This window comes from Drosophila ficusphila, unplaced genomic scaffold (assembly GCF_018152265.1).
Source record: "Drosophila ficusphila isolate 14025-0441.05 unplaced genomic scaffold, ASM1815226v1 contig_197, whole genome shotgun sequence".
In the NCBI taxonomy this organism is placed as follows: domain Eukaryota; kingdom Metazoa; phylum Arthropoda; class Insecta; order Diptera; family Drosophilidae; genus Drosophila; species Drosophila ficusphila.
In genome coordinates this window covers 8,903,505-8,929,004 of record NW_025064091.1, presented here as the reverse complement: position 1 = coordinate 8,929,004, position 25,500 = coordinate 8,903,505, and the positions used below count along the sequence as shown (strand labels likewise).

The 25,500-nt window shown below is 37.3% G+C and overlaps 3 protein-coding genes across 4 annotated transcripts; 2 read left to right on the top strand and 1 right to left on the bottom strand.

The window, feature by feature from the left end:
• Positions 1 to 291: 291 nt before the first annotated feature.
• On the bottom strand, positions 292 to 16,669 carry LOC108091220 (serine/threonine-protein kinase phg2). Its single transcript, XM_017190322.2, has 6 exons — positions 15,933 to 16,669; positions 15,008 to 15,250; positions 3,045 to 3,251; positions 2,867 to 2,949; positions 2,415 to 2,530; positions 292 to 2,330 (listed from the first exon to the last, which is right to left on the bottom strand). Exons 1-6 carry the CDS (start codon positions 16,529 to 16,531, stop codon positions 2,100 to 2,102), a joined length of 1,479 nt encoding a protein of 492 aa, XP_017045811.1. The 5' UTR covers positions 16,532 to 16,669; the 3' UTR covers positions 292 to 2,099.
• Positions 16,670 to 17,588: 919 nt separating this feature from the next.
• LOC108091250 (ras-related protein Rab-40C) lies at positions 17,589 to 21,307 on the top strand. 2 transcript variants are annotated; one of them, XM_017190365.2, is made up of 5 exons: positions 17,589 to 17,836; positions 18,679 to 18,815; positions 18,898 to 19,091; positions 19,551 to 19,773; positions 20,533 to 21,307. In XM_017190365.2, the coding sequence occupies exons 2-5, from the start codon at positions 18,683 to 18,685 to the stop codon at positions 20,748 to 20,750; spliced, it is 768 nt and encodes a 255-aa protein (XP_017045854.1). In that variant the 5' UTR covers positions 17,589 to 17,836; positions 18,679 to 18,682; the 3' UTR covers positions 20,751 to 21,307. The 2 variants fall into 2 exon arrangements, with proteins under 2 accessions (XP_017045854.1, XP_017045853.1); XM_017190364.2 differs by having other exon boundaries at positions 18,868 to 19,091.
• A 1,923-nt stretch (positions 21,308 to 23,230) lies between these two features.
• Positions 23,231 to 24,908, top strand: LOC108091256 (glycine-rich protein DOT1). Its single transcript, XM_017190371.2, has 2 exons — positions 23,231 to 23,307; positions 23,726 to 24,908. Exons 1-2 carry the CDS (start codon positions 23,302 to 23,304, stop codon positions 24,791 to 24,793), a joined length of 1,074 nt encoding a protein of 357 aa, XP_017045860.2. The 5' UTR covers positions 23,231 to 23,301; the 3' UTR covers positions 24,794 to 24,908.
• Positions 24,909 to 25,500: the final 592 nt, after the last annotated feature.

Genomic DNA, 25,500 nt, shown 5'->3' with positions numbered 1-25,500 from the left:
ATATGCTACGTAAAAAAGAAAAATACATTGCCTCATTTTTGAATTCGTTTTTTATTTAGGATTTTTTTATACAATAACTTAACATTTTGTTGGTTTTTTTTTGTAGGTTTTGCTTTCTTTTTGGAATCGGAAATTTACAATATTAAATATTGATTTTATTGCTGTACTGGCTGCTGTTTCTTCCACTTTTTTCCGTCGCATTGATTTAGTTTACTGATTTGTTTACTTCTTTCGCGGATTTTGGAATTTCCCTCTTGTTGATTTGCTTATTTTCAGTTGAAACAATATTGCTATTTCATATATCTGTGTATATATATATTTAATTTATTTTTTTTTACGTTTATCAAATGCAGCACATTGATGCTTAGGCTGTAGGTGTGTGGGTGTGTGTTTGAGAGTGTGTGTGTGTCTCTGTGTGAGTGTTATACTTGTGGGTGTGGCGGTCCATTTCGGTGTTCTCATTACGTTCTTTTGCTATTTGGTTGCTGCTTTTCTCTCTGTGTAAACTTTCTTGTACCTCGCTTTGCTCGATTTACCTGCTTATTATTCTTGCATATTTGTTTGCCTTCATTTCACTGCTTTTGATTCGTGTTCAACCGAGAAAAATACTTAGTGAAAGGGGTTGGAGAAAGGGGGTGGTCATGGTGGTGGTGGTGGTGGCGTGTGGGGGGTTGTATTGTGCTTAACTAAGCTGAAAAACGGTGGTTCCTCCTTTTTTTATATATTTTCTCTGGCCTCAATTCTAATCTTCTGTTTTGGGATTGCGGTTTCTTCAAAGCCTTTCTTCTCTACTCAGAGAACTAAGCCCTCTTTGCTACCATTTTCACCCTCTGTGTTCAGCACCGCTTGCCTTTGATCAGCCGCTACAGTGGGCCCCAAAAGTCAGCGCACCCGGTTTGTTTTTTATTTTCTGTCACATGTATATAATGATAAAAAATAATTGTTCATTATTTAGCCTTAGAAAATTGGGATTTCTTTAATTAGTTTTTGTTTTTTTCTACTGTTTCCGGTTCATCTCGTTTGCTTTATTGCGTCATACATTTCATCTCATATATCGTATAGTATATATGCGTATGTGTGTGTGTGTTTTTTTGTATATGTACGTGTGTGAGTGTATATTTGTTTTAAGGTTTAACATTTAATTTACTTTCATCTGCTTCGTCCTCGTCGTATAAATAAAAATAAATACATTATTCTTTATGTTAAATTTTTTTGCTTTCTCTTTAGATTTTGTATCCATTATGCATGCAAGCAAAACGTTTTTCGTTTTTATTTTTTTGTTGTTTTTCTTTTTTACTTTTTAAACGTCCCTACATCCTCATCTTTTTCTTAAAAAGCCGCACTAAGTTTTACAATTACAAAAAAATCTTTTCACATATATGCATGTCAGTTTTGTAACATTTTAATTGGATGCCATGGACAGAAAACAAATTCCGCAACTTAAAAGACGGTTAAGACTTTCATTAATATGCGAAAATTTTCCTAGGCAAGACATTTTAAAGTTATCGAAAAAACATGCATACTTGAAGTTGAAGTCACATTACAGAAAAAGGAAAAAAAATATTATGTATATATAATAATATTGAATTGCAGTTAGCATCGGCCCCAGACTAACAAATATATATAAAATATATATATATGTGTGTACTTTAGATTTACAATTCAAGGTTTGGATTTTCTCGATTCTTGTTTTGAAACTGAGGCAACAGCTGCTGCTGCTGGGTGCTTAAATTTTGGCTCTCACTGTGGCGCTGCTGTTGCTGCTCTTGTTTTTCACACTATTTTCTTTTTTCTGATAATCTTCTGCTGTTGGTCAGAGAGCTTGGTTTTAGTTTATGTTTTTCTAGTTTATCCTTGTTGTGTTGTGTGTTTCCATCTGGATTGGATTTTTGTCTCGGTCTCGTCTTGCAAAGCTAAGCAAAGCGATTTTATGCGGCATGAAAAATATCAACAGCTCGGCTCCATTGTCCCCACAAAAAAAAAAAAAAACATTAACATCAAAAAACACGGCTAGCCGGAAAAATGCCCGCCCAAATATTTTGTTTGACCCGCCCCATATATCGTCGTTTCTTCCCCGCGAACAGAATAAAAGCAGCCGATTATTGCAGGACGCAGCAGCCCTTCTTCTTGTTCTTCTTCTCGTCGATGACCACGTGACTAGCGGACGTCGGTCCCGGAACCACCTGTTTGGAGACCTGTCCCAGCGAGGTGACCCCGTTGTTTCCGCCGCTCAGCTCGGTCGCCGTCGCTGCTTTTCCGGCGCCAGCGTCGGCAGAGGCAGAGGCATGGGAATTTGTACCATTTTGTGCTGTTGCTAGATTCTGCGAGAGCTGCAAAAGAGGCACACAGAGATCTAGTTAATACACCCAGGGCATATGGCATATGGTATATAGTGCATAGAGATCGGCACTCACGTTTGATTTGGTTACACTCTCGCCAATCGCCGCTCCGCCGTTGCAATTGTCGTCCGCATGCTGGGCGCTCCCGTTGCCAATTGTACGCTCCTCTGTGGGTGTGATGGGCTTGCCGCCTGCAAAAACATATGGATTTAGTGGTAATCGAATATGACATGCACTGTTAACACCCAGAAAAAAAAGCATGGAGTAGACCTTGTACACCACCTTTACCTTACTTACTTTAAACCAACATTTTTTATTTCTTCAAAAAGTTGAACTTGTTTTGAAAAAGGTGGAAATTACAGCAAGTGTCAAATCGGATCATCAACTGGTTAGAAAACCATTAAAAATAACTGAACCAAGTGTTGCAGGTTGTGCGACTTTAAAATACGCATTTCAGGGACACGAGTGCATTTTGTTTTGAAACTTAATCGCGATGGGAAGACTATAAAAATAACCACAGAACTCACCTCTGATCATATTGACAATTTCATCAGCCTCTCTGGACAGATCGCCGCCGGGACGAAAGGGATTATCCCAGCCGGAGTCGGTGCTGCAGAGGAGGGAGCAGGCATTATGGAATTACGGGATTACCCATTAATCGGTGAACGGAATTAGGGGGATTTATATATGTAAGTAAGTACACACCTCTGCTGTCGATCGTAGGCAGGTCCCAGGCCAATAACCTGTGGCTGCTGCTGCTGGATCCCCGCCGCCGCCATCGTCGCGTAGTCGAGGTTGTAGTTGTAGTTATAGCCTCCGTCTAGGGCGTCCAGCAGGTAATCCGCCGGTGGACAGATCTGCTGCGGCTGGCTGCTTTGGTAAATGGAAACGCGCACTATCGAACGCTCCGATCTGGAAACGAGCAGAGCAAACACACAAATCGAACTAGAGAATTGCTATATATATATATATTTATATATCTACATATTATGTGGTGCAGTGTGTTATATCGGAGGGAAGGAGGGGAGGGGGATGTGAGCGGGGGTAGCACGAACACTAAAATCACGCATCGGCGCATGTGACCTTAAAATAGCTGAGCAAGTGCGTCATCTACTGAGGAGCCACCTCAATGTCAATTAAATTAAGTCGTTTGCCAATTGGCTTTCAGCAAAATATCTGATTCAATTGATTGAAAGCGGCAGCGTAATACAATTCACTTGGTTTTGGCCAGTCTATTGGCCAGGTTCTCAAATGGTACTGCAATGAAAACAACTTTACTCCTCAATCCTTTCTTTATCAGCATCTGAAATGGCGTGCCTCATCCACGAAACCTCTGAAAAACCATCTTCGTCGATTTCCATGTTCTCCATATTTTTAATGGTTGTTGGAATATTATTGTTAGGTGTTTTTGAAACCCAAACAAAATGTGAGCTGTCTCACTTACAAAAATTTCAGAGGTCACTGGATCAAACTAATTTATTGAATTCAGGGGAAGTGTTCCAGTTTTTGATTTTGGGGCATTGGGGGATTGTTTGCGTTATTTTTGGATTAGTTCCCTTTCGAACACGTTTTTGAAAGTTATTTAGAAACTATTTGTGTTCCAGAAATACAATGCTTTATTCGAAGAGCATTTCTATAACGTATCAAAATGCTATTTATTTAAAAGGAAAGCATTATTTGCTCTTAACAAAAATAAACAAAATATTTATAATAACAACAAGAAACTATCGAAGCTCCCCATAGAATTTTAACAAAGCCAATAAATTTCTACCATTGTATCCCAATGGAACGCTATCTAATTTATAATTTTATCGTATTTTTAAATAGAAAACCAGCAGTTTGATAAATCAGTTCAGAAATAAATTTAGGTTTATAACACACTTTGCTGGTAGGGCAACTTTTTTTTATCTTTATAACTGGTTTATGTCGATGACTTCATTTGTGGCTGGTTGGTTGTGCGAAAAGCCTGAGATTTACTGAGCCGAAACGCACTGTATGATCTAAGAATGGGAACTGGCGGCATAGAATGGGAATTGGAGATTTAACTTGTTAGATCGCAATCTCCATCTCCATCTGCACCATCCAATGGCCCATGGGACATTCACTTCCTACATCTTTCCAGGCTTTTTATTGTCCAAGAACTTTGAACCCAGTGGGAAAACCATTAAAGAAACCTGTCGAAATAAGAGAACCAGAAGAAGTAGCGAAAAAATAAACAGCCTACAATCGAATCAGACAACCCGTTCAGTTCACTGTATAAAAACCCCCTCCACCTACCCCACACAGCTTTTATCTGTTTACATTTCAAATACACTTCATAACCCAATGTGCTTGTTGTTGCTATTATTTGTTTTGTTCTTGTTGTTGCTGTTGAACATGTGAAGATTACGTCATGTGCCGAAATTGATATGGAAAAAATGATACTGAGCTAGCTTTGAACAGTGAACTAGCATTAGAAACACCATTTATAAATATCATCTACCTTAAGCGCATAAAAAAACCGCATGAAAAGTCAATTTTATATTTTTCATGCGATATATATTATTTCTTAAAAAGTTTAAAAGAATTCGGAAACTCCGTTTAATCAGAAACTTGGTTATTAATGACAAAGAAAAGCTTCTCTCTTTTTCTATCCTCTTAACAATATTTCTACTTAGCCAACACCCTTTATTTCGATAAGTTCACACTATCAAGCGTGGCCTGTAGCCACTGGAACAAGAACAAGACCATCAACAAAACACGAGTGTTACAAGCTCGAAAAAACAAGTTTTAGGCAAATACAAAAAATAACGTTTTCAGCTTGTTTTGGATGAGAGCATTATTAAACGTTTTTTTCCCTGAGACAAAAAGCTTGTTAACTTGAAGTAGAAAAAGTTTAAAGATTTACCACTAACTCATAAACGAGACTTTAAGTGCTCCAGCAAATTAAAGAACTGAAAAATATGGGAAAACTTGTTGCCGTATTACTATGAAGTAGGAGGTGGAGCGGATAATGGAGAAAAAGAGAAGAATAGAGGGGGACGAACATGAACTGTAAATGGGAAACAGAAGCAGAAGAAGCAGCATCAGCTGGGGAAAAGCGAACTCGAAGATGAGCGCATTAATTATGTTTGCCACCAACGATCTAGCTGGTGTTGGCGATCTGGCCTTTATTTGGCTACTAGCCAGCTATAATTGGAGTCGAAGATGGCAAGTGATTTTAATCAGGTGTTCGATTGAAAGCTAACAATACCAAACATCATTTTAAATCTGCTCCATCAGTTGAATCGTTCATCTTTTCAATAATTCCCTTCATAGATATTTAAAAAAAAAACTTAAAATTTAAAAGAGGCTGCTACATTTTTATTTGCGAATAAATATTTTACATAATACTATATAATAAAATATATCAATGTTTTTTCTTGTTTCCTGTGTAACTGCCAAGCATATGGAACTTATAAATCCAAAGGAAGGTTAGCACTTGGAAAAAAAGTTTACGTTTATTTACATGTCAGTGATTTCAAAGCTTTAACTTGTTTTAATGCTTAATTTTTGCAATATTCGTATTGCTTTTTTTGCAACGAATTAATGACAACACTGTTAAGTGACTGCGACGCCGGCAGCGCAGCAGTTCTTCAATTAGTTTTGGTCTTTTGTTTTTGTATTTTGGGGCACACACGCGAGGGACTACGTCACGAGCGGAAAAGAAGAAGAAAATGGAGGAGGGGATAAAGTGCGAGAGGGAGAGTGAAAATTAATTTAACAAATTATGCGACCCCACCCGCAAACACAAAAACAAAAAAAAAAACAACCACATGAGAAACAAATAGCGGAAAATTCATTTTTGCACTTGAAAAGCGAAAACAGAGAGAGAGAGGAAAAGATTGGAAAAGAGAGGGCAACTGCAGTGCGGCGTTGATTTGTTGTTTTAATTTCAAAATATATACATACACTGGCGCAACTGATGTGCATATATTGTATAATGCTTACGGTATATATAGTATAAATAACAGCGACTAAGGCTAATTTATGTACAAACAAGGTGCTATTTTAACACGCACACACACAGTCGCATATTTATTTTAATTGCGTTCAGCAAGCTACACACAACAAAAAATAATGCTAGAACTGTACAATTCGACTTTATGCTTTCATTTTGAAATGCAAACCTTTAGAATTGGTTATTTTTAAAAATTTTAACTATTTTTTTAGGAGTGGGATGTGAGCCCGGATTTTTGTAGATTTTTTATTCATTCATTTAAAATTTTAACTTTTATTGCATCTCAAAGGGATTACAAATATGCTGAATTTATTATCAATCTTATGTTTCTTTGCAGTGTACGTGCGAGGGAGAGGGGGCGTTGTCGTTCTCTCACGCTGCCCCCTCTTCCCATCTCTCTCTCAGTTTGCTCGTATGTGTGTATTATTTTTTGCGATGAACTCACTGCGCGCAACAACAAAAATTACAAGTGTACTACTAATGTTTAACTACTTAAGTGTGTGTGAACCAAATAGCAGGAATTACTTTCACATTGTTTTTGCCATTTTGCTATTTAATACAACTGCTTTTTGTGTTTTTTTTTCAGTTTCAACCACTTGCACTTGCTTTTTGGCTCTCTTTTCTCGACCTCTCTCTCACGCAGTTAACTGTAGTTTTTCCCTCTCTTTTTTTGGTTGGCTTTTTGCACTATTTTGTTATTAAAAATATACTTTTCTTTTTGTTTTAAACGCACTTTTTAAAATTCTACGCGCGTTTTGGACTCGCTCCCTTTTTGGACCTTTTTCAAAAAAATACACGTAGAGCGGAAATCAGCAGCAGCAACGATTGATGAGCGCGTAATTTTCTTCGTTTCGTTTAGGGTTTTGTGCTTTTTTGTGTGAGATGGCGCTCTTTTTTGGAGGCTCTTCGGACTTTTGCGTTGTTGCTGCCTAAACTGAAAAACTCAACTGAATCTGACTGTTTGAGCTTCACGCTGCTAAAAAGTAAAAGATACAAAACACACACACGCAGGCGTTCACACGCACGAATGTTTGCAGGAGCGCCAGCAAGAGAGAGCACGCTCTCTCGCAAACTTTTGCCAGAGTTGCCACTTTACTGACTTGGACAGTGGCGCGCTTTTCAAATGCATTAGAAGACCAAATTAACTTGATCTTGTTTGCATATCAACTATAATGATTTTACACATCTTGGCCTATCCAACCCAAATTATGTACATATACATTTTTAGTCTATTTTCTAGTCTACTCAAACTGCCGAAAACAATATTTTAAGACCAAGTCGAGTTTTATGTTAAACAAGGTATTAACATTTAATGAAACTGAATATGTAGTCTAAGCCAACTAATTAAAAACTGTAATAAAACTGAATTTCTAAGTTTTTTAACTTAAAGAATAACCGACCTTTTCTATATTTAAAACAAAGTATTCGCAATTAATCTCTTGAAATATTTAAAACACGCCGCAAATGTTTCACTTTACAACCAAAGACACAAAGAACAATTAACATTCTCTTTAATGAGCTTTTTAATGGGCTCCAGACACACACGTCTATCTTTTGTCATGGTTTTATTGCGATCTATTTTGAGCGAAACAAAAACATTTCCAAATTTTTCATTTCGCGCATTTCCTGGCTAGAATTTTTCACAATTCGGGCAAACAAATGAAAACAAACAGCACAGCCGGCAATTTCTGCTTTTGTATAGAGTTTTGGCAGCTGCTTGGCGCAAGCAAACCTGAAAGCACACTTGCCAACAAGAGTTCATGTTTGTATAAATATGTTTGAGCACTGTAAAACATCTCAAACATTTATTTCGTTTCATATATTAAGGTATTTTGTTTTAAAAATATAGGAAATCTATTTGAAGTAATCGACATAAAAAAATACCGTACATGTTCCATTTCTAATCCAATACTAATATAAATGCATCAGGATACCACACATAATAATGTTTATTATCAACGCATTTTAAAATGATTTAAATAACATATTACCTAATTTTATTGAAATGTATCTACAAATGTAGGAAATATAATGTTTTGAAACGTGTTCTTGTTGGTGAGTGTGATTCTGTGATTTACGTAGTTGCTGGCGTCTTGTGTTGTAAAAGCACAGATAAATGCGCAATAAGCAAAAACCGAGAACGCCGCGCAATTGTAATGGCAAAAACGGGAAAACAAACAAAACGTAAACCCAAATGCGCCACATCTGGCAACGTTGCCAAAGCCAACAAACATGACATCACTTTTTGCGCACTCACCAAAGTAATAAAAGAGAGTAAGCTCGCTCTTTCTTCGGCTCTCTCACTTGTTATACACAAGCAACGGACCGAAAATAAAATAATAACAAAAAAGCTAGGAGAGAGCATAAGGGAAACACGGAAAAACATAAACACGTAACCATACACACATACAGGTAAAAACGGGGAAGCTGCTGGAAATACTGATAGAGGGGGAAGGGGGGTACAAAGAACGGCAGAAAAAGGGGGTTTATTATAACAGGGTTGCCACTGGCACAGAGATGCTCAAAATCGGGGTCCCCATCTATTGTTGTTAAAAAATGGGGGAAACTTAGAGCAGAAAAAAATCATAGAAAAACCACGGCCCACAAACCACAATCACACTCACACCTGTGGTCAGCCGAATAGCACACTATAAAACAAACATGCACACATATGTATTTAACAGTAGTTGTGGTGAGAAATTGGAAATAAATTGGAATACTTCAGATTTTTCAAATCATACGAATAATTTAGTTGTGTACACAGAAATAAATGCTGTATAACATGATAATCAACTTAATAATTTAAATCTGCACCATGTAAGTCATATCTAACATTTCGATTTGTTGACCAAAACTAATACTATAATAAATATATATTATATGTAAGCTCAAACTAGATGAAAACTTATTGATTAACGACAAAAATGTTGCCCTGTTTTTTGTCCCCACTGGCAAAACATTTGATCTATGTTGATTTAACATTTTTTTTATGTGTATAATGCGCCACAAAAATATCTCACAGTTTGATATCTAGCATTCAAACAATTTGGGTTGCTCGCAAAGCGAAATATTGCTGCTCACAGAAATAGTTGCTTAAATCTAAAAAACATGTCAATTTTATTATAAAGCCAGTTAAGAAAATGTAAAATTAAAAAAAAACATTATTTAAAAAAATAGAAAAAGCTTTAGTAAAATCGAAGTGTTTAAGGAGACTGACTTGGCCAAGCAGACTTCAAAGAAAAGCACTTAATAAGATTTCGTTTTAAGTTTAAATCTGAAGTCTTTCAAAAAAAACTGATGAGAATGCTTTTTCGACCTCTGCCGTAAAGTCACACGTAAATAGGTAATAGGGCTAGTGTACAGTAGGAAATACCAAATCGGGATCCAATTTGAATATGACAGCATTACTGGGGCTAAATATAGAAATTCACTACTCCCGATTAATTCGTCGCTTGATTTACGCTGCGTTTTGCACACACAATATTTTTAGGCATTAAGTGATTCAAGATTATTTGGTATATATTTTTGGGCATTGATAAGTCAACTAACAATTGATAACGCTTTGCCTCGAAGATGGATGATGACGTTGCTAACAAAAATAAAGAACATTTTCTTGCCATTTCCAGTCGGAATTTGTGAAAGGTAGTATAGTATTTTAAAATATTGCAGATATATAAGCATTTTAAGATCAAAATGTACGAGTTTTGGTACATACATTTCGCATATTTCCCATTTCCGTTACATTATAAAATAATATACACATTTGGCATTGGTCCCAATGAAATAGAGAGTATTTAAAATGGCTTGGGCATAAACATAGTGGTGTTTTCAAGTTGATACAAAACAATGTTTTGTGAAAATGCATATTAAAACCTATCAAGATATTACTTATTTTGTGTATTTCATTTTGTATAATATATAGTTGGGGTATTTATTAAATGTTTGCAGTAATATGGATCGTTTTCTATTCTTTATAGTAAATATAAATGCAAATATAAATATAGCAATGCAATATAAAAGTCATTTCGTTTTCTTAAGTCGAAGAAATAATGAAATTTATAGGAAAATGTGTAGAGATTATCTATGGCCAAAAAACATTAATTGAGTCAATTTTTATTAACCAAATCATTGAAATGTTTTCTTTGAAAAATATCGAGATTTAAAGTTTACAAGGCTTGTTTTAGAATTAAAACTGTTAAAAATTTGAATTAAATGTTTATATGTATTTTTGCTAAAATACAATTTTTTGTAAAATGTGAACCATTTATGACACTTTTTTGACAATTAGAATACAAAACGTAGTGCCCTGGATTTCTCGAATTCATACCGTGTAATTCATTAATCTTTGTCTGGAATAATGTATTCAACATATACCTTGTGGCCTCATAATCGAATCGCTTTTGTTCTTGCTTATTTTTTGTTTAGCCTAAAAGTTAATAATAATTTCCACTGTTCCGTTGCACAGAAGCGGCAACAACAATTACACACGCACTGCTGGCCAGCGGCACAATTACCGTTGTTGGCATTACAACAATGTGACAATGGCTGTCCCGTCTGCCTATGGTAATAATTATGACTATAGCCTATGATTATGATTACGACTGGGACGATGATGATGATGAGCACGATGTATGCATGTCAAGTGTGCCGTGGGTACCGGAAAATCAATTGACTGAGTGACAGGCGGACAGTTCGAGATGTACTTTCACAATAGCTATAGATATAAGCAAGGCCCACCGGCCGATCGAATTTCTGTGGTCCACAAAAAATAAAATAAAAAGGAAAAAATCGGAATCATGTCGAGGTCAGCTGTTCAATCAGCCTCCTTTCGTTGGTTGTACAGAGAAAAAAAAGGGTTAAGACAGTTAGAACTAGTCGATTTAGACGAAAGTTTCCTTACTGAATTCGAAAAAATTGCAAACTTCACTTTTGAACCCGGATTTAAAATCTCTCAATCATTTTATTTGCCCGTTTTAAAAACATCTTTTTAAGCGCTAATATTGTGTATTAATAAGCCCGAAAAAAATTCTGACCACTGGAATGAATATGATCACTTTATATTGGGAACCTTTCAAACAGATCACAAGATTTGAAGTTATATTTTTACCGTGTATCTGGATAATCGATTAGAAGAATCTACAGCCCCAAGATTGCGGGTTTTTCTTTTCTTTGCGTTCTTCTCTCCCTTGTTCTGAATTTTCTTTGTAGCTCTGACTAACTGTAAAGAAAGAAAGTTCTACAGCAAGTGACTCGTTCAAAAGCTGATGACATCACGCTCCACCGGCAAATTAATGCTCCCCACATACAAAAAAAAAAAAAAAAAGAAAAAAAGAAACACGCATGTGGAGAGAAGACTGACGAACAAAAAGGTCACAACATGTGTTAAGTCTAATCTCTCCGAAAATGGAATATGCCACCTAGACGAAAACCGCGAGACAAAGTAAAACAAATTGTCAGCAAATTTGATTTGATGCCCGTTTGACAGCCATCTAAAATGGCTTGTCAGCTGTTTTGAACAAATGCTTTTAGAAGGTAGTGCTAGAACAAAACCAAAAACTACTTACACCACAAAAAGCAGGTAAGAGCTAAAGTAAAACAAATATTATAGTTTTCATTGAAATTATAAATTCATCTAATATCCTTTATTTGTAAAAAAAAAAAAGGAAATTTGGTAAATACATTTTCTGAAAACCTTTATAAAAACTGAAGTTTGAGAGAGGATTCCACAAAATTAATTAACTTTATAACAAAGTTGCATATAAAACATTATTTTAAAAATTTGAAACGCCTTTGTAATCGAAAGTCGCGAAAAAGCACAAAATTATCCTTTTGGCTTGCAGCACTTCGACATTAATCGATTGGCGAGCTTAATGGTGTGCTCAGTGTTATCGGCGAGATTCCAACTAGAACAAAGTTAAAGCGCTCGATTCGAATTTCGTGGGTGCGGCGCATCCATTAGATACGGGTTCAGATACGGATACACAAAATGCAACCGAAAAAGATGTGGGTCAACAACCACCGAATGAAGTTGACCCACTTATATATATTGCTTTAAAATGCACACACACACACACACACGCACGCACATCGTCATTATGTAATAAAAAAAAGCGTTGACGATGTTTAACGGTATTCCAGTTAGAATAACTGCAGCGCCGGCGCATTAAAACTCCAATTGGAGTTCACTCGGTGGTGGAAAATGCGAAAAAGCAGACGAAGAAAAACCCAAACAAACAAACCCATCTTCCAATTGGACTGATAAGAAGCGAGAGAGGGGGTGAGTGAAATGAGAGGAGAAAGGGCGAGAGAGGGTAAACAACAAATACAGTGGCAGCTCGACCATTCGAATCCTTTTTGGCGCCTTTCTAATTCACAAGATTTTATTTATGAAAAAAAATATATTAAAAAAAAAAATTTATTATTAAGGTGTAGTGCACTTTTCGTTTATTTAATATAATACATTTTACAATACTGTTTCCTTTACAAATTATCACTGCTTGGTAGGCAAGTTGAACTTATCCCATTAAATCAACCGCAATAGTTTTAAATTATTTCAACGAAAAAATCATCAACAGTTTTTATTGCGTTGAAGGAACGAAGATAAAGTTAATGAGCTTCTCACGCAATAAGAATAAGAAACAAAGTTGGTGTGATGTGTTTTTAATTGTTTCCGCTATTATTTGGCATTATTTCCTTTTTAACGATTTAATTTAAAGTATGCCCCTCGATTTGCCGTAAAAGTTCCATCAGTAGAATGGCCACTGTACACGGGTTAATGCAAGCAAAGTTTTAAAACCAAACTGCTGACGACGGTGAGCGGTAATTATCGATTCAAAAATTTGTGTGTCTCAAGCTTCCTGCCTTTGGGGGAGGTTGTGGGTACAAAAACGCGGGGATTTCGAGGGGTTCTCGGGGGTTACGACGTGGCTTTAGTTTTAGGGTTGGGTGATGAGCACAAAGTTCATCGCTTGCTATTTGGGTTGATGGAAATGCTTTTCCACAGCTGGATTTGCTTGCGGGCTTAGGAAAAGAGATCAGTTATGGATTGGCCCAAAAAGCCGGGCTAACTATGTACGTATCCAAAAGCGAAACAAAAGTGAAAGCTGCTAAAAAGTCATTAGACGGATATTTTAATGAGGTAAAAGTAGGCCCGATTCAGGGCACACACAATCGCACAATCATGAAAGCCCTGCAATGAACTACTGACTGCCAAGATAAGCCACATATTGTTACACTGCCAAAATTAGAATGTAACATTCAAATCAGAACCTACAAATGAATTTCGGAAAGTCAGCATACAATCACCGTTAAAACAAAACATATTTTTTTATGTTAAGTCTCTTATTCCAAAGAATACAAAAATGAATAATCGCTGTTCTTATCTTTCCTTTCTTGGTTTATATATTTAATATTTATTTTATTTAATTAAGTAAATAACTAGATCCGTAAAAAGATAATAGGGTTTACTTTTTACCTATTTTGCGAGTGTAGGGAACAGTCATCTTTTATAGAGTAAAAAAAGTGGCACACTATATTGGCTTAGCTTTAGTATACACGATTACCAGCTTAGTCTTCATAAGCCCCAGTGCCTGATTACTGTTTCTAAGAATTTTATCCAATTAAAGTGGTACCTAACAAAAAGATTTACTTTTTTTTCGAATAAGATAAGTATTATTTTATTTTTGGGTTCTTTTTCTTTAGTACCTTCTTTTTGAGCTCCCAAGAATAAAGCCCCTTATAATATGAAATCTTCTTATTCTTTGGATCCTCTTCCTAATAAGGCTATTCCATTGTTGATTCAATTTTTATACCCTTGCAGAACAAAAGGGTATTATAATTTCAATCAGAAGTTTGCAATGCAGTGAAGGAGACACCTCAGAGTAGTCTCAAAGTATATCTTTTTGACCAGCATCACGATCTGAATCTGAATGTCTCTAGTCTCTCAATTTTAAAGCTATCTTGCTGAAACTTTGCCAAGTTGTGTAGTTATTGCACGCAGAATATAAGTCGAAACGGGCCGGATCGGCCGACTATATCCGATAGCTCCCAAACGAGAGAATGAAATAAAAAAATTTCACGCTGTTGTTTTCGATCAGATCGACTTGATTTCTTCCAGATGGCGTTTTCTAACAACTATTGAGTTTCGGATTAAATTTTATTAAAATCGGATAGCTCTCTCATATATGTAGCTGCCATAGGAAAGATTGAAAAATAAATACTACTACTACTAGATTGTTTTTAATCTTACAACCATGATTTTCAAAATATGGAGCTTTTTAATAACTCTTGAATCGAGAAAAAAATTTCATTAAAATCCGACAACGTTATCATTTTGCTGCCATAGGGAAGATCGAATAATCTAACGAAAATAACGGAAATAAAATTATTACATCGTGGTTTTTCATCAGACAAAATTAAAATTAGCTCCTTATTACATTTTCTTGAAAGCATGTTTAATACTTCGACTTCGTATTTTAGCAGGTCGGATAACTAATATGGCATGTTATTTTTTTCTCGTAGGTGGGCGCATACTATATTAATTTACGGATTTGTTAGCACCGTCATAAAAAACAAAAACAAAACACCTCAATCCTAATTTTAGCGTTCTCTTAATAGGTTTTGCCTTTGAAATTATTACTGTTTAAATATTTCCTGGTGTAATTATTCTTAAATTTAATAATTTACTTACTCTTCCTGCACCTCAATGCCGCTGTCATCCAGGTTTCCCTTGGCATAGTCTCCACTGTAGCCGCCGGCTAGCGGCAGCGTTGACGCCAACTGCGGCTGACCAGCGGCAGCAGCGGCGGTATCGACGGCAGAATCCGCTGCCGCCTCGAATCCAAAGGTGGACTCCACGTGCTCCGACAAAGGCGTCGGCGTCTCGAAGACCAGCGTCTCCACCATCGAACCCTTCGAGGACCCAAAAGAGACGCTGCGAAAAAAAAGGTGCGAGGTCAAATGGATGCACGATAACGTTAACTAACTAAATTATTTGGCTTAAGAATCAATAGTAAAATATCTTTGGACGGTAGAGCCAGTACTAATGTTTACGAATACAAATTTATTTTACTCAACTTATATAAACCTTTCTACGGATAAATAATCGGAAAGTAATCCTTTCGATACCCTTCAAGATACTCGATCACAAGCTTAAACTATAAACGATCGATCAAGTTGAATCAGAGTGATAAACAGAAATAGGAAGACTTTCTAAAAGGTTAAGCTAATTTTTTGTTAACAAATTATTGTGGAAGTTTAAGAAATGATTTATAAAAATTGGCTCAAAAACAAGGGTACTTTATTGGTGAAAATGGTATATGTATAACATATGTATATGGCACTGATTTTAAGATATAGGATGGAAAATAAGGCTCTTCTAGAAACTTGAACTCAGCCAACATCAGAATTTGTACAGCAATGCAGGTAAAAATATTTTCTAAATATAAAGGTAAGACGGGGATCCGTAAATAGAAATAGGAACGGAAAAGAGAAAAGTAATAAGAAAAGAACTAGTTTAAGGGAATCAAAGACATAATCTTAAGAAATTAAGAGCAGCACAACTATAAGTATGAAGATTTAGCTAGAAACGAAGAGTAAAACCATAAATATCGCACCGTTTGAGGCCGACGCTTTTAGTGCCCAGTTTGCTCAGTTTGCCGGGTTTCTTTTGGGGTCGTGGGAACTTGTCGCTCAGATCGCTGGACATATCCTCCTCATCAGCTGTTGTTGTTGTTGTCACCGCTTCTATATCCCCTGTTGCTGTTGATACCGCTTCTGTTGCTGCATTATTGTTGTTGCTGCTGCTGGCCTCGTTGTTTTTGCATTTGCCGCTGTTATTTTTATTATTAGCCATGTTTTTTGCACTGACCACAACTGACGAATTGTTGTTGTTGTTTTGCACATTGTTGTTGTTTTGTTGCTGCTGCGTTGTTGTTGTTGTGTGCACCAAAGGCAGCGACGTCGGCGGCGAAGCCGCACCTACGCCGGCAGAGGACGAAGAAGGCAGCGACGTCGGCGTTGCAACAACAATTTCTTCGCTAAGCAGGAGCGTTCGCTCATCGCAGTCGGCCGAGGCAGCAACACTAGCAGCGACGTCGGCGGCGACGCCGGCAGAGCCGTTTGACAGCATTGCGGTTGCAGAAAAAAGATTCGATTTCGCGGCTAACGGGGCATTTCGAGGGGGCGGCGTGGTGGGCGGGGCCAGGGCCAGCATAGGTGCACCAATAAACACACACACACACACACCTACAAACTCTTAATCAAATCTGAATTTGCACACAAGAAAAAAAACAGAAACAAAAAACAGCACACACACAGTTGCGAATATTTAACGCATTTAGCGTAGCACCGTTAAACAGCAACAAAAAGCAGCGACGCCGACTGCGGCAGCGACGACGCGTCGGTGACCTGCACTTTATTTCTACCGAATTGGCGCCTTAAACAGGCGTTTATAAATAAATACACAAGTGCATTTAATAAATCCGAAGGCGCGCGAATCGGATAGGTTGGGATCGGAGTAATCGGAACAATCGTGTGTGTATATTTGGCAGCGCTACGAAATTCTGTTCTGTTCTGTGTTTCTGTGTTCCGTTTTGTTCGAACGCGCTGGCGATGACACCCGGCCGATAGGTCGACGGGTCACAGCGATTGCTCGATAACACATTGCACGACAAAATTGGAGGAACCTGTAGGTTCATAAATTTAAACTATCGAATATTTTGTTTTCTTAATACCATAATAGATAAAATTGCATGGCAAACTAATCGATTATAGTAATAAGATGTTTTGCAATAAAATAAAATTTGCTAACCAACATAAAAAAAAAACATCACAGTTGCATATTTAGAATGTTAACATTTAACAGTTAAAGTAAATAAGGGAAAAAGCTTTTTATTGCAATTAATTAAGCTATATATGTTTTGACAATTGTTACTGATAGGGATTAAGTTATTTTGTTCTGGTAATTTTCATTTAATATTTTAAAAGAGCCTTTAATACAATTGTTAAATTGTTAATTGTATTTGTTTAAATATTTTTTTTATTTAACATCTATCGATATTTTACGTGGAGCTACCAACGCCAGTCGTGCTTAGGTGTTGATAAATGCAACAAGTTGGCAAATCAGATAGTTGTTTTAAATTTATTTTAACTTTTTTATGAAGACATTCACAAATTTTTCTTGTCTGAAAATAGACTTGTTGTTTTCTGTTGAATTCTTTATCAACACTGTTTGACGAAACGGCTATTTCGATAGGTTATCGATATGATCCACTTACCAGTTGGTCCATCCCTATAGAAATGAGCAAAATTGCGATTTTTCGTGTTAATTTTCGCAGAATAAAAGCCACAAATAATCAGCAACAAATCAAGATAAATGGAAGATACAACCGCAATTCGATTTAAGTAATTTATGGGGGAGTGAAAGCGTGAAAAGCCAGCCGGGAAAAATTCACCAGGGCGAGGGAAATCGCTCATCTCTATTACAAAAACGAAAATGAAATTGCGTGCATTCTAAATGGTAAGTTAAACGCCCAAAAATCGTTTAGTAATACCACAGATTGAACATCGAAACCTTTAAAAACCTTTCGAAAATCATAAATATTTTACAGCACCATCAACAATCAAAATAAGTCAACACTCACACAAATGCAAAAAACACAAATGCGCAAATGTTTTTCTTTATTTTCATCTTCATTTTGTTGTTGTAAAAATAAAGTTCATAAACTGCAACCATTTCACGTTTTAATTGTTTCATAAACAGTCATAAATTTCGTGAACATAAATTGCAAAACAAAACACACCCAATTTTGCTTGTGTGTGTGTAATATTGAAAATCCTTTTACACTACGCGACGTAAAAACAAGTGCAGAAGTCTAAAAATAAGTGGAATTTGTTTATAGTTTCAGTTAGCATGACTCACATAACAATTTACTGGGCTTACAGAAATAGAACGGACAAATATTGCCGGTTCGCGAGTTCTACATACCGGTTAGCCCGGTTAAGAAAATGAAGGAGAATAAGTGTTAAAGAACCACAACCACTTTGGCCACAAAACCCTAGCCCACAATTAATTGCATTTGGAATTTTGTAAAAAGAGGACAAGATTGTCATTTAATGACTACACCTTTTGCGGTTTCTGGTTTTTATTTTGGTATCTGTAAAATTATGCTTTCGCAGTGAAATTATCTATGGTACCTGAATCTGGAGTCATTCATTTCGGAGACCTCTGAACAAAACAAAATGTAAACAAATTAAGGTAGCAATGTATTTCCCGCTTTCATTATTCATTATTATTGCTATCCTACTCTAGAAACACAAACATTAAGTTTACACATTCATCAAATTCCAATTGAATTGCAGCCACATGGGAACCATGACCAAGGATTACGACTATCTGCTTAAGGTTCTGTTGGTGGGCGACAGCGATGTGGGCAAGCACGAGATCCTATCGAACCTGGAGGACCCCTCCACGGAGAGTCCCTTTTGCAGCGGGAACGGTAAGTGCTGACACACCCTGCGATCGACAACCACTGCAATCCCGTCTAATAGACTGCACCTCCCATATCCTCCAAACGGTAGCCTACAAGACGACCACCATTCTGCTGGAGGGCAAGCGGGTGAAGCTGCAGCTGTGGGACACATCCGGCCAAGGACGCTTCTGCACGATCATTAGATCCTATTCACGAGGCGCCCAGGGCATCATCCTCGTCTACGACATCACCAACAAGTGGAGCTTCGACGGCATCGATCGATGGCTAAAGGAAGTCGATGAGGTCAGTTGGGAATTTTGGGAATGAATAACATTCCCTCATCATCACATAAAAACACTGACAAGGCAGTAAACATTACACATTAGGAAAACACGAGAATTAGGTTCAAATACTGCTTTTAAAACCAGTAATTTCATTGAAATATCGAGTCATAACCTGTCAAAGAAGTCCTAAATAACTTTTCGTTTCTATGTATTGCATTTAAACAAATTTAAAAACTTCTAAGTTTATTAATATTTGAGACTTCTTTATTTACGTTTAAAGAGTATAAATGTATAGGTAAAACGAAACTTACTTGTCTTAAAAAAAAAACATTTAGTCGTTTTGTAATTTATGTTATCATAAATACCAAGCCCTGCTCGGAATTTATAGCTGTATTAAATCAACGTAATTTGCCTTGTGAATACCTTGCTATATTTATTTATAAACACTTTAATGTAATGATTATATATCTTTATTTAGCACGCTCCTGGCATCCCAAAGGTTCTGGTGGGGAATCGCCTGCACTTGGCCTTCAAGCGGCAGGTGGCGGCCAAACAGGCTGAAACTTACGCGAGTCGCAACAACATGTCCTGCTTTGAGATATCGCCTCTCTGCGACTTCAACATCCGCGAGTCCTTCTGCGAACTGGCGCGAATGGCTCTGCACCGCAACGGAATGGAGCATATTTGGCGCAGCAATAAGGGTAATTATAACTATTGAAGGGGGAGTGCAAAATGATAAATATCAGCATTAACTTACTACTTATTAAAATTTATTATTATTTATTAAAATATTCGTTCATATTGCTAAGATTTTTTGATACATTATTATTATTATTATTATTATTATATAACAAGAAATTAGCACTTGTCCCAATTAATCTGAACTAAATGGTAAATTTAGGCCAATTCTCATTTATTATCGTGTGAAGCTTCCACTCTTAATTGACTTCGGGGGATTATCTCTGGTTTTTAATTACTTAACTTAGGTCTGTTTTGATTAACTTTGAATAAAGGCGCTCATTATGTCATTTCAACCATTAATCATAGTTTGGCTGTTATTATTGCTTATTGTTTGATTTGTATTAGTAATTTAGATATCGGCTTACATAAATTTCTTGTTTTTTTATATATTAAGAAATTAATTCAACGAGTACATTGAACTTTTTATGATAAATAAAAGGAAATCATTAGTAAGTTCTTGCAGGCTACAATTTAATCCAGACCAATTATCATTATACATAGGTTTGAAATATAAACACATTGATCAATTATAGGTACTTTTTCCCAATTATTAGTTTGGCTTAATTCAACACTGTATTAATTTAAGCTCATTGTAAAGATGATAGCTCCTGGGTTTTTGTTTTAGATTCCTGCTTGTATTAGTATCTACTTTGCGCTTCCACTCCATAATTATAAAGCTATTGTTTGAATTTTATAACTAATTTTCCATATTTTTGCAGTGCTGTCGCTGCAGGAGCTGTGCTGCAGGACGATCGTGCGGAGGACGAGCGTGTACGCGATCGACTCGCTGCCGCTGCCGCCGTCGGTGAAGTCGACGCTCAAGTCATACGCGCTGACCACCTCGCAGTGCTTCAACTCGCTGACGCAGAGCTCCAAGAGCAAGAACCGCTGCAAGACGCCGACGAGCGGCAGCCGGAACAGCTGTGCGATCGCGTGATCGTTGCCTTGTAGGCCGCCGCCCAGCTGCCTACGCCGCCACGCCCCCAACCGACATTAACTTTAATTGAGCTCTACTTATGTACTCTAGGCTAACACACACACCACATCCCCTCTCACCCACTCACCCACATTGAAGCCCCAATCCCCCACCTTTGGTTATTATCTTACTTGTTTCATCGACATTGCTATTCGTGGCCAACAATGTTTACTTTTTACACAGTAAAGCTTACGTTTATTTAATTCTTAACACCCAAATCCCCTCCAAATTGCCTCCCCTTCTCTCTCTTTTGCATTACTCTAATGTTGTTAATATTATTATGTTTGTATAATTCTAATATTTAAAACATCAAACACATCAACATAACGAAAAAGAAAAAAGTATGAAAAAAGAAAACAACTGCAAGTGAAAATCAATTTTTATATGGATAAAAATAATTATTTTTTTTGTTTGTTTACCATCGGATTAAACTATTCTTAGCAATGTATTGTAATTGAAGCGAATTCAGCTAAAGAAGCACACACAAAGGCGAATTGATAAAGATAATTCATAATGGACTGGTAAACTGTGTTTTCATTTATTTTCCATCCCTTTCTGATTCCTGGCCGGTTGATTCTGTCTCTCTCTAATTAGATTTCTAAATTGTGGTTATCTAAACAAGTGAAAGTGGTTGCATCTTCGATTTATAAATTTATGCATTTTGTTATGCAATTTTTATTAGAGGGATTACTTTGTTACTGAATTAGTTTTTCTAAGATAAAATTGTTTCAATTGATTGCTTTAAAAACTGCCTAGGTTTTTGCCTTATATTTCGAAAACTTTTAGATAAGTGAATTTTGCAGGTATTCATTGTCAAGGTTTGGTAAATCAATAAATACAAAAAAAAAGTATTATAGAAAAAACAGTTTAAAAAGTAATGAGATATTCTTAAATGATTTCGAACATTTCGTATTGTAAGTGAATTCTTTACTTAACCAGATGAAAAGCCTTAAACGAAATTAAGAAATTATATTTTCCCCGGAATTTTTAGTTATTAAATTAAATTTTCTAAATTATAGGGAATATAATGATATATAGGTTTTTGTTTTTTAAAATAAACAAGTTAAATGTAACATTTGTTTAACTTACAGATTGTACACTTAGTTTTTGGGTTATTCTTCAGATAGACAAGATTAATTATCCAAATCAAAGGCTGCTTCACAGAAAATTGTATCATTGTAGCCCCCAAAGTTTTTGAACCTTCGCCACTTAAACCATCTTGTCTCATCCGATTTGTCTTGTTTTCAACATCTGTTCGGGGTTGTCCCCTGTCGGATGTGATTAATCGGTCAGCTGCAAAACCAATTTGATATTGTAATATTATTTAAATGATTCAAATTGCCTTTCCTCCGGTTCGTTTTGCTTTGGATTGGTTCGCCCTTTACCGAAACATTTCGCGGCTTCTTTTTCGACATCTATTTCTTCCCCGATTTTCGGGTTTTTTTTTGCCGTTTTGCTTTACACAATTCCCAAATTGGCCAATCAAAAGGGGGCGGGGCTCTTGGGGCAGTGGAATCGTTATACTTTTAACGTATTTTCAAATTTCGAATCGAACAGCTGGAAATTGAATGCGAAAGATAACGAAATTATTGCACTAATTTGCATACGTTTTTATTCACTTTTAATGCGTCTTTCTTTTCAAGTGTTTCTGGGTTAAAGTTTTGGTAAACTATTAAGTTATTCAGTAAAGATGAGTTGGCGAATCCTATTTTATTGGTTCATTATTGTTAAATCATTATTTTCTTAAAGATCAGAATTAAAAAACTAAATTTATTCTTGGGTATTTTTGCAATGTATGCAATTTTGTAGTAACTTTCTAATCTTTAAAGGGCTGCTAAAAAAACCTAATGCTTCTTGTATTTTTAGTAATTTAAGTTTTACTAGAACTACGATTAAAGACGGCTATACAAATAGACATTATATTTTTTAATTTACTTTAAACATCTTTCAGTGGTTTTTTCCCCATTTTTCAACAATTTTTAATTGCTTTTCAGCTTGTATATGAAGTGAAGATGATATTGCGATCTTCTTTTGGGCAACTTTATGTTAGTGCTTCACAAGATTTTCGGTGTCTGCATCTTTAAAATGTTTATGAAAGTGCAGCCCACGAGAAACTGCATTGGGAAAGTGTTAATGTTAATCTGACCCGACCCGACTCGACCTAAACTGACCTAACCCATCGATCAGGCGATCGGCGGGGGCGGGGTCGCCCTCATCAAGCGATTCGTTTATGCCCGGCGGATTAATTTGGCGGCTGGTCCAATTATGGACCAGCTTTTTACCTTTTTTTTCCACTGGTCGGTCTCATTTGCATCTGGCTCGAATCCAGACGGACGGAGGTTGGATGCTCGCTCGTCGATGACGAAAGCAAGTTCGGAGATGGAGCATCGCGCAATCCGGCCGCTATAAAAGCTGGCGATCGCTTGGAGTGGATCATCAGTTGGCTCCCAGCTTCCTCTTCAGCTACGTGAAGTTCCCCAGTTTTCAACCCCCAAGCAAGAAACTTCCAGCAATGAAGGTGAGTCTTCGATACACAGTGACAAAAATCAGCGAGCAAGTTCAAAAAGTGTTTTTTTTTAATCGCACAAAGTTTAAGCTTAAATTAGAAAATCTTTTTTCTTAATTTAAGTCAACTTTAAAATATTTAACTTAGAAACAGTATATGTTTGTTCGCAAAAACTATTAAAATGCAATTTTTAAAACTGACTCTTTAAAAACAAATATATGTATATCGTAATAACCTCAAAGTTTTACAAGATCGTGTTAAATTTTTTTCATATTTTTTTGAAGTGCATGATATAAAATATATATTATTCAAAATAAAAATTATTAAAACAATGAATAATAAAAATGTATTGATTCAAGGAAGTGCTTAAACCATTTTACTTTATTATAATATTTATTTTATATCTCCTAAATTATTTAATTTTCCGCAGGTCTTTGTGTGCGTCCTGGCTGCTTTGGTTGCCACCTCGTCGGCTGGCTTCATCGGTGGATCCGGTGGTGGTGGCGGCGGCGGTGGCGGTGGCTACAGCTACGGAATCGGTTCTGGAGGCGGTGGTGGCCACCAGGAGGTGAAGACCATCCAGGTCATCCAGGAGGCTGGTGGCTACTCTGGCGGTCACGGCGGTGGCTACTCCGGCGGTCACGGAGGCTACTCCGGTGGTGGCCACCAGGAGGTGAAGACCGTGAAGGTCATCCACCAGGAAGGCGGCTACTCCGGCGGACATGGCGGTGGCTACTCTGGCGGACATGGCGGCTACTCCGGCGGTGGACACCAGGAAGTGAAGACCGTCAAGGTCATCCACGAGGAGGGACATGCTCTTGGCGGCGGCGGCGGCTACGCTGGCGGCTTCTCGGGTCATGGACACGGACACGGTGGCCACCAGGAGGTCAAGGTGGTCAAGGTCATCCACGAGGAGGGCGGTCATGACCACGGACATGGCGGTGGCTACTCTGGCGGTCATGGCGGATTCCCTGGCGGTCACCAGGAGGTCAAGACTGTGAAGGTCATCCACCAGGAGTCGGGCGGTCATGGCGGCTACTCTGGCGGACATGGCGGTTACTCCGGCGGACATGGCGGATACTCCGGTGGCCACCAGGAGGTCAAGACCGTGAAGGTCATCCACGAGGAGGGACACGCTCTGGGCGGCGGTGGCGGTTATGCTGGTGGCTTCTCTGGTCATGGACATGGACACGGTGGCCACCAGGAGGTCAAGGTGGTGAAGGTCATCCACGAGGAGGGCGGTCACAGTCACGGCGGTCACGATCACGGTCACGGTCACGATCACGGTCACTCGCACGGCGGCTTTGAGGAGGTCAAGACCATCAAGTTCATTCACGAGGAGGGCGGCCACGCCCACGGACCCGCCCCCATCGTGAGCAACGAGTACCTGCCTCCGAGCAACGAGTACCTGCCCCCCGTTTCCGCCCCCCAGCCTGGATACCTGCCCCCTCCAGCTGGAAATGAGTTCCTCGCCTCCAATAGATTCAAGCCATACTGATCTTTGAGCTTTGTTAAGTAGTTTTAAGCCAAATTTTTTTCTGCCCATATTTTTTTTACTGTTGTACCCATACTACCTCACATCCTGAACAAATATACCATCTGTAAATTATAAATCATTTGATTTGTGCTTTGATTTTAGGATTCCTCGCCAGAAAATCCTAAGGAACAATATTGTAATCGTAAGATTATAAAAACCAAATGCCTCAGGAATTTTTAAATATCCCTGAGGGATTGAACATATAAAAAATATTTTGAAACATTTTAAGAAGATTTCTTTTAGAGTTTTTATCAAATTTAGAAATATCAGTAAGGGATATTATTCAGAATCATTTTAAGAACTTTTCTTTATTTATTTATATTTAAATGTTTACGAAGTCTTAATTTTGTTTTTGATATGAAGCAAATATTTTGTACTGCCTTAAATTTCAGGTATCATCAAGCATTTCTAATCTCTTTTAAAACTTAATTTAAAAATACACTCTTCTTTCACGAGCTCGCTATTCTAATTCCCATCTATTCACGGTCCGTTGAGTTGCGTGAATTAGCATTTTACCTTTTATTCGGTTCCATTCGGTCGGTGTAAACCACTTTCGATTCGCGTTTCAATTTCACTTTCAACGCGATCGATCGACCGACATTACCATAATCATAGTCGTCCAATTTAGCGGTAGCTCAACGACCTGTTCATCGCCGAGTTTGTGTGCA